Source organism: Delphinapterus leucas, chromosome 14 (assembly GCF_059928025.1).
Source record: "Delphinapterus leucas isolate spDelLeu-1000000601 "Yukka" chromosome 14, BTC_Dleu_Yukka2, whole genome shotgun sequence".
Lineage (NCBI taxonomy): Eukaryota > Metazoa > Chordata > Mammalia > Artiodactyla > Monodontidae > Delphinapterus > Delphinapterus leucas.
The window spans coordinates 24,564,681-24,573,319 of NC_143142.1; the positions used below are offsets into that span (position 1 = coordinate 24,564,681).

At 53.8% G+C, this 8,639-nt stretch overlaps 1 protein-coding gene across 1 annotated transcript; it reads right to left on the minus strand.

Annotated features, from left to right (window-relative positions):
* Positions 1-2,635: 2,635 nt before the first annotated feature.
* Positions 2,636-8,074, minus strand: LOC149747579 (melanoma antigen preferentially expressed in tumors-like). The gene is made up of 4 exons (XM_089894778.1): positions 8,015-8,074; positions 6,265-6,584; positions 5,311-5,946; positions 2,636-3,827 (listed from the first exon to the last, which is right to left on the minus strand). The coding sequence occupies exons 1-4, from the start codon at positions 8,057-8,059 to the stop codon at positions 3,251-3,253; spliced, it is 1,578 nt and encodes a 525-aa protein (XP_089750904.1). The 5' UTR covers positions 8,060-8,074; the 3' UTR covers positions 2,636-3,250.
* Between the last annotated feature and the right edge of the window lie 565 nt (positions 8,075-8,639).

Genomic DNA, 8,639 nt, shown 5'->3' on the forward strand with positions numbered 1-8,639 from the left:
GTCTTCTTTGGAGAAATGTCTATTTAGCTCTTCTGCCCATTTTTCAATTGGGTTTTTTTTTGGTTAGTGAATTGTAGGAGCTGTTTGTATATTTGGGAAATTAATCCCTTGTTGTTCGCATCGTTTGCAAATATTTTCTCCCAGTCCGTAGGCTGTCTTTTCATTTTGTTTACGGTTTCCTTTGCTGTGCAAAAGTTTTGCTATGCAGTAACTTTGATTAGGTCCCATTTGTTTTTGTTTTTATTTCTATTGCTTTGGGAGACTGGCCTAAGAAAACACTGGTACGAGACTTATGTCAGAGAATGTTTTGTGTGGCCTTTTTTTTTTTGGCCGAGCTGAACAGTTTGCAGGATCTTAGTTCCCAGACAGGGATGGAATCCAGGCCAAGGCAGTGAAAGTGCCGAGTCCTAATCACTGGACTGCCAGGGAACTCCCATGTCAGGCCTGCTTTTGGTCTTGTTTCTGCCCGTGGCTATTTCCCTGTGTTAGATTGCTCTCTGGCTCTTTCCTATTCAGCTTCACCCCTCTCACATCCTACCCCTCAGCTGCCCTAACCCTCCTGCCTGGTCGACGTGCAGCTGGGGCTGCTCCTGGGTAAATGGTTACTTCCAATCATCCCACCCTATGTGCCATACTCTCCCTGCCTGCTTCCCAACAGCTGGAGACCCCGCTCCCCCCTGCCCACACACACCCAGGGCCTCCATCCACATGGCCCCCGGGCCCCTGGGCCCCCAGCAGTCACTACCTCCCCATGCCCCATCCTTACGGATGAGCTTCCTCTCCAGCCAAACTTGACTTTGAGAACCTCACTGCATTGATAGCATATGCCTCTTTGAACATGTTGATGACAAAATCTAAATTCTGAACAAAGACTCTTGTAAGATTTCTTTCTCAAGTGTGGTCTCTGGGCCAAATAAAGTCCCAAGTGCAGGGCACCCTGCTTGAGAAGCAAGAGGCAGTGTTCACTTTTGTTTTTCTTCCTTTACTTGCATCGGGCAGCTAATAATCACCACTGTCCTATATGGGGCCATCCATGACCGGGGCAAGTGGCTTCCATAGGTTAGCCCTGTGAGCGACCTCACTGCAATGTCATGAGGCCAGTGTGATTATCTGTTTTGCGGCTGAGGAATCTGGCACTAAGATCACACGATCTCTGCCTCTGTTCTTCTTCGTGGAGAACCTGCTCGTCCTGTATACTTTTCCTCATATCCCAGAGGTGCCAGTTCCCGTTCCGGAAAATATGCTCTGTAACTTAGGGATGCTTGGGGATGCTGAGACTGGGTGCACACTGGGGAAAAGTAAGAGAGATCTTTTTCTGACTCCCTTCTTCCCAGCACACCATCACTTATACAGATTTCTGCATTCTCTCTTCTTTCAGAAATGGCAAAGCATGTCCACAAGCCGAGGGGTCCATTTCTTGTTCTTTCTTACAGGGGCATAGGGTAGGAGGCTGGAAAGGGTGGGGCAGAAGAAAAGAGGGTGCCTGCTAGGGGAAGAAGATAGAGAAGGGCCAGTGGCTGTGCGGCAGGATAAGGGATTGCTGACAGTTGGCCACACCAGATAGACGGTGGAGGATGGCTCATGGTCAGGGACATGCAGACGAGCCCTGCCCCAGCCTTGGTGTGTGGCCTTCTCCCCAGGTCGTGTGTGGGAAGCCAGGTAAGGCAGCCCAGGGACACAGGGCGGACTCCACTGTATGACATGTCCCTTTTTTTTTTTTTTTTTTTGTAAATTTATTTATTTACTTATTTTTGGCTGCGTTGGATCTTTGTTGCTGCGCGCGGACTCTCTAGTTGCGGCGAGCGGGGGCTGCTCTTCATTGTGGTATACGGGCTTCTCACTGCGGTGGCTTCTCTGCTTCGGGGCATGGGCTCTTGGCACGCAGGCATCAGTAGCTGTAGCGTGCAGGCTCAGTAGTTGTGGCGCACGGGCTTAGTTGCTCTGCGGCATGCAGGATCTTCCCGGACCAGGGCTCGAACCCGTGTCCCCTGCATTGGTAGGTGGATTCTTAACCATTGCGCCCCCAGGGAAGCTCGTGTCCCTTTCATTTGGATGGGCTGTCTTGGGGGGTTCAAAGGGTGGCCCCACCCCACCCCCAAACCAAATCTGACGTTCACCTGCTCTATCTGAGTGCTACCAAGACCAGGCGTGGGTTTGTTCTCTCTTGGGACCCAGAATCCAGGGCATCAGAGCTGGCTTATCACCTCCTTGACAGGGAAGAAGGAGGGTCTTCCCGGAAGAAGGGCATTCTCACCCTGGTGTGACCTACCTCCGCACAAAACGATGAACTCTTTTCAATGTGGGAAACGAATAGTAAACAAATGTTATTTGTCTATGTGAGCTTACTAGAATTTTGCTAGCAGGAATTAGGATGTTTTTACAGGACACAACTAACTGAATTCAAGGGGCTGGACGCAGTGGGAAGGCGGGTATGCGCTGGTGAGTCCCAGAGGCTCCAGATGGTCTGTGGGTGGATTTTGCCCCCAGGACTCGGGGCCTGACTTTGCACATTGAAGCCCTATCCTGGCACCACCCAGGGCCAGGGATGGAGGCTCTGTATCTGCTGGATCCACTGGGGAGGGTGCTAGAGTCCAGGGCCTGGATGGAGTTGGCAGCGAGGGTCCCTTGGAAGAATGTTCCCTCCAGTGGTGCTCACTATTGGACACTTAGTACATTCCAGGCCCTGAGGACGCACCTTGTGTGCGATGATAGACTGAACGGCCACAGAAGAAAGTGAGGAGCTAACAGATGATCCAGAAACAAGACCAAAGGGAGGGAGAAATGGTGCTGTTAACTCTTGGGGCCGAACCTTGTCCAGCCTAGGGTGCCTGCGCCTCACACATGCTGGCTTCTTATTTAGTCACTAACAGGAGATTACTGAGGTTTAAACGGGAGAATCACGGTCACAGATCACAGCGAACACCAGGTGAATGACACTGAGGTTCTCTTTATTTCTGACCATTTCTTTATAACTATCCACGTAGGGATAACGCCCCCATCTACTTCTCAAGCCTGAATCCCCCTCTAGAAATTTAGATTCACATTTCTAACTCTACAAGATGCATCTCCCCGAAGATCCCATCAACCCCCCAAGTCACCATCCCCCCCGCCCAGCTCTGAATCACCTTTCCTTTTCCCGCTAACAATGAACAACTGTCCGAAACTATAGCTTGTGTTTCTTCGAGATGCTCTGACGTCTGAGCGGCAGTGTCCGCGTGCCCGCGACAAAGCCTGCGGCTCGTTCGTTGGGCTAGGCGGCCATGTAACAGGGGCACAGGATGGGCTCGGGGCTGTAGAAGGTCCTGTCGCCACAGTGCGGACAGGGGTTGCCGCTGAACCAGACCATACTGGGAAGCCCCAACTCCTGTAGCACCTGCTTGAGCCGGGCGTGCAGGTGCGCCAGGCGGCCCAGGTGGACGGTGCCGTGCACGTCCTCGTAGCTCTCCAAGGGCGCGGGGTACAGCACGTGGCTCAGCTTGCTCAGCCCCACGGTGTGGCGCAGCAGGCTCTCCAGCACAGCCATCGAGATGGGGTTGCCGCAGAAGCTGAAGGTGGTGAGCTGGGAGCAGTGGCTCAGGGCGGGCAGGAGGGCGCTGAACTGGGAGTCCATGATGCCACACTCGTCCAGGTCCAGGTCCTGGAGGGTGGCCGAGGCCTTCTCGATCAGGACCCAGAGGGGCTTGGAGCTTATGCTGGTCAGGTTGACCCCGCTAAGGCTCAGATCCTTCAGCTGGCTGACGCTCGGGCACTGCGACAGATGCATCAGGTCTGCCTCTGAAATCAGGCAGTTGGTAATCGACAAGGTCTCCAGGGGGTTCTTCAGACACCTGGAGAGAGACAGAGCAGTCAGTCCCGGGAGGATGGAGGTGGTGGGCGGAGGGATGTGGGGTGGCCCAGGCCTCAAGGGAAGAGAGGCCCATTTCACCAGATCCCAGTCTTCCGGAGGATGCTGCATGGTCAAGGGAGAGGTGCCAGGCCAGCCCAAGGTTGAGCGGGGTCCTTCCCCATCCCTTATCTGCCGTGTGACGGGGTCAAGGGAAGGAATCCTCAAGTGCTCCCTGTGCTCACCCGTCAAGTGGGGGACGACATACCCCTGCCAGGTGTTGTGAGCACAGGTAAGGTAACAATGGCAGGTGCCCACCGGGGAGCCTGACCCCAGGTCCCAAGTGAGAGAGGGGATCAGCAAACTACAGTATTGGCAGACATGACCTACACTGCTTTTAACTCGGGCTTCCTTCCTGCCGCCTCCTGGACCCCATCACCTGTTTCTCTGTTCCCAGTGAGAGTACTGGCATCTGTGCTTAAAGGGCTAAGCCAGGCAACGTCTGGCAACGTCCACAGGGGTCCAGCCGGCAGGGGCTAACTCTGGTCGCTGTATCAGCCACAAACCATCCCTCACTTTCCACAACTCTTTTTTTTGTTGCTGTCCTTGTGTCATGAACACGTTTATTCTTAATGCTTTGAGTTTGCAGTTGCCAGAAAGGAAATCAATCCAACTCTTTCACACAAATAAATCGGGCTGCATTCTCTCATCTTTCATCATTGTGTTCCAGGTAAAGCTATGATTCTATTTTAAGAATGAAGAACAAATTTCTAGAAGAAATAATTTGTTACTGAAGAATTCCTATATAATCAGAAGCCTTAGAAGCAAATAATAGTTGTAATTTGGACTCGAGATTGGAGCCACTTCAATAACGATACTCATCTGACTTTCTGCTTCTCTTCTCTGGACTATGTAGGAGCAATAACCGCTTAATGTCCTGATGGACGCCACAATTCTTCACTCCTGCTCCCTCCCCGTCATTTCCAGAATCACCCATTTCCCACATCACACCTCACCTGGAGCCTAAAGCAACCCGGGACAGACAGGAAAGTGGGATAGGTGGGAGGGACAGGCTCACGTGGACCAGCTGCTCAGCACAGAGCTTCCGATTTGAAACCTCACGTTGGATGGGCTTTCCCCTGGTTAATGTCCTCCTGCTTAGTTATTTTCCATCATCTCAGCTTAGACATCACTCTCTCAGGAAGAATTCCCAAAGCCACCCTCACCTGGCCCAAAGCCCCCACGATGCAGGTTCCCAGCAAAGAGCCCCCTTTGACAGGCATCTAACTGAAGCCACACCTCTGACCCTAACCCGGGAGGCTATGTGACAAGATGCCGGGGGACGGAGTGGCGGCATCGTGTGGACCTCTGAGTGGCCCGTGCACCCTGGCACCATCCATGGCAGGCAGACAGTAGACAGACACCCCACGGATAACGAAACGAGAGAGGCCTGCCCTGGTCTGCAGACAGACAGCGCCACGCCTCACCTGAGCACCTGGTCCAGGCGGCCCTCAAGGAAGGAGATGGAATCCAGGTAGAGCTCCTGCAGGTGCTGCAGGCTGGGAAACTGGGAGGTGAGCTGGCTGACGCAACGCTCCTCCATGCCGGGGGCGGCGTGCGGTGTCATGTGGATGTGCGAGAGGAGCAGCCGGCGCAGGTTGACCATCTGGCCCAGGTGCGGCGCGAACCTGCCCAGGGTGGCCAGCTTCCAGGTGCAGTTCACCTCCAGGTCCTGGACAGAGTCGAGCTGCACCAGCTTCAGGATCTTCCTGATCCTCTGCATCGGCATGGAGAAGACTCTCAGCTTCTGACAGCACAGGCGGAGTGAGCCCCTCCTCTGCTTGACCTTCTTCAGGAGGTAGCTTAGGGACGCATCGGGGGTGCCCTCCTTGAGGCACAGGTCTATGAGCACCTCCATGGGGGCCGAGGTCTGCTTCAGCCACGCCCTTGCATCTTCCACCCGGCGCCTCTTCCTCACGGGCCCGACCACCTCAGGCTCCAGCGGTGAGCACACACCAGCCCTGGTGCCGGACCACACGGTACAGAAGTCCTGGTGGGCGTTCCGGCGCAAATCCAGCACCTGCAGCTTCCACCGCCTGCGGGACAACGGGAGACACACTGAGCTGTGCGGAGACCCACGGGGACCAGGACCGCACGGCTCAGAACCCAGGCAAGGGTGCTACACCCCAGACACCAGCTGCTCCTCGAGCTTCCGGGGCCCCTCCTGGTCCCCACTTTAAGCGCCACGAGAAGGGGGTGAGCCCACGTGCCTTTTGTCACCTCTGCACCTTAAGTAGCCCTGCACGCCCGAAAGCCTATTCCCAGAGTGGCCCAGCCACGGCCCCAAGGCCTCCCCGTGGCCCCGCACCCCCACCCCCGCCGATGCCGGCTGCGTCTTGCTCAGATCCCCAGGCCCCACCCGCCTGCTGGGTCGCCCTCACCTGGGGCGGACCTCCTGGGCAAGCAGGACGTCCAGGCCGTCGACTGCAGCTTGGAAGGTCTCCAGGTGAGGCTTGTGCTCCTTCATCAGGGCCCCCAGCGGGAGGCAGGGGAAGGGCCAGGCCTGCACCATCGCCTTCACGGCCTGGCTGTGCATCCCGGCAAAGGCCGCGGAGAACAGGGGTGGGAAGAGCTCAGCGGGCAGCTCCTCCAGAGCGGCGATGGCCAAGGCCTCATCCCTCAGCAGGCTCTGCACGGCCAGTTCCAGGAGTTTCGACGGGGCCCGGATGCCCACCCTGAAGAATCTGCTCCAGAGTGAGTACTGGAGGGACACCAGAGAGCAAGGGGTGGGTCCTTCTCCGGCCAAGGACCGGCGACCCTGCCGTCCCTCCACCCTCTAGGGGACCCAACGCAGGGCCAAAGACACCCCTCTGGCCACAAAGCCACAGCTCTGGCCCTGCTGGCGCCAGGCCCCAATGAGGGGACAAGGTGACCTCTCGCCCTATCCCATATCCACCCATACTGCATTAAACCCCAGCCCCTCTGAAAGGTGGGTACCTAGAAGCCTGACAGCTGACCCCACCCTCTCCGGAGAAAAGCTTCTGATTATCACTCAAGGACTGAAAACAACAGGAATAAGGAGTTTAGCCCAACATGGCCTCTTCCTAAACTCCAACAAATAACCCAGATGGGAATGATGGAGGAGCACCACACAGTGGGTACTGTTACCCCATTTAAAACTCTTTAAATCAGGGCTTCCCTGGTGGCGCAGTGGTTGAGAGTCCACCTGCCGATGCAGGGGACACGGGTTCGTGCCCTGGTCCGGGAAGATCCCACATGCCGCGGAGCGGCTGGGCCCGAGAGCCATGGCTGCTGAGCCTGCGCGTCCGGAGCCTGTGCTCCGCAGCGGGAGAGGCCACGACAGTGAGAGGCCCACGTACCGCAAAAAAAAAAAAAAAAAATCTTTAAATCAGAAACCATAAAGCAGCATGACAGTATTTAATAGCATGTGATGTTAGAGATTAAGAAAAAAAAAACTGATTCCAGGATGTACCTATGAGTATTACTATTATGGAATTGTTTTTATTCCATGGAATTAAAAAAAAAAACTTTTCATTTCTAAAATGAAAACAAACCAAAAAAGCCCTTTAAACTAGTAAAAATCACAAAACCATAAATGATATGAACTATAATTACTAGTCACAAACCAAATATGTAAAATGTCATCCAAAAATTCCAACTAATTAGATGTCTTACATCAAAAAAAGAAAAAAAATCTATTTGGTTAAGAAATACTGTAACTGTCTATGAGTGGCATAAACCAGAGCAGAAATCAAAACGTTTGGGATTAAGGCAAAACTTCACATAGAAGCAAAAGCAAAGCCTGCTACTGCAAACGTGTACAGAAGGCGAAGAAAAATTCTCTACAGGACCTTGGCCTGCATGGCCTGTCCTGTGGAGACCCTGGCTGGGGCAGTGGTCAGGGCCCGAGGCCCCCGATGCCAGGGCGGGTGTGGTGCAAGGAGCAATGTGCTCAGGCCTCTGAGTCCCTCCTCTGGCTCCTGAGAAGCCATGATAGGCCTTCCTGGCCACACTTTTCAGATCCCAGCTGAAATTTCCATTTCAAATGGAAAGCGAAATCTTATTACTGGAAATCCATCCAGCTAACGCTGATTTGACTTTCTCCTTACACACAACTGATAGGATCCTCTGTCCACTCGTGAAAGCAAAAGATAAAAGAAGAAAACCAACCTGCAAGCATATTTGCTCGAAGAGCATGGGCCACGTCAAAACCATCCCAATGTCTGAGTTAAGACAGCTTTGTGCAGACCTAGTGGTGTCACCCCAAAGGAAAAAGAAATATAACAAAATTCCTGAGAATCACACAGTCACTTATACGTAACCTACAACTGCAAAACGTGTGCCCGTTCATGGCGGAACAGAGGTGACACTGAGGGATGGCGGGTCCTCCAGATTTTGAGGGTTAAGGCTTCCCCAAAGGTGGTCAGGTCAAAACTACAACTAGGAGCTGGCTGGGAAGAGGGAGGGGCTGGGCGTTTGTAAGGAGACCAAGGAAATTACCCAAGACCAGGGAAAGTGTGTTGTGTTTGGAGGAATTCAGAGACTTTTGTCAGGATGGGCCTGAGAAATTGCCAGCAGGAGTGGCTACGGGGGGACCTGGTGGATCCCTTAAAGCCAAGGCAAACCCAAGACTCAATCTTCCTCCCTCTGTCCCTGGAGGCAAAGGGTGTTTCCTCCCAGAAGCGGGGATATGCAAATTGGCTTGACAAGATGAAATGTAGGCATGTGGGCTGGGAGAGGCCGGAACTGTGCTGGTGGCCAAACCTGGGACACACCTTACTCAGCCTGAAAGCCA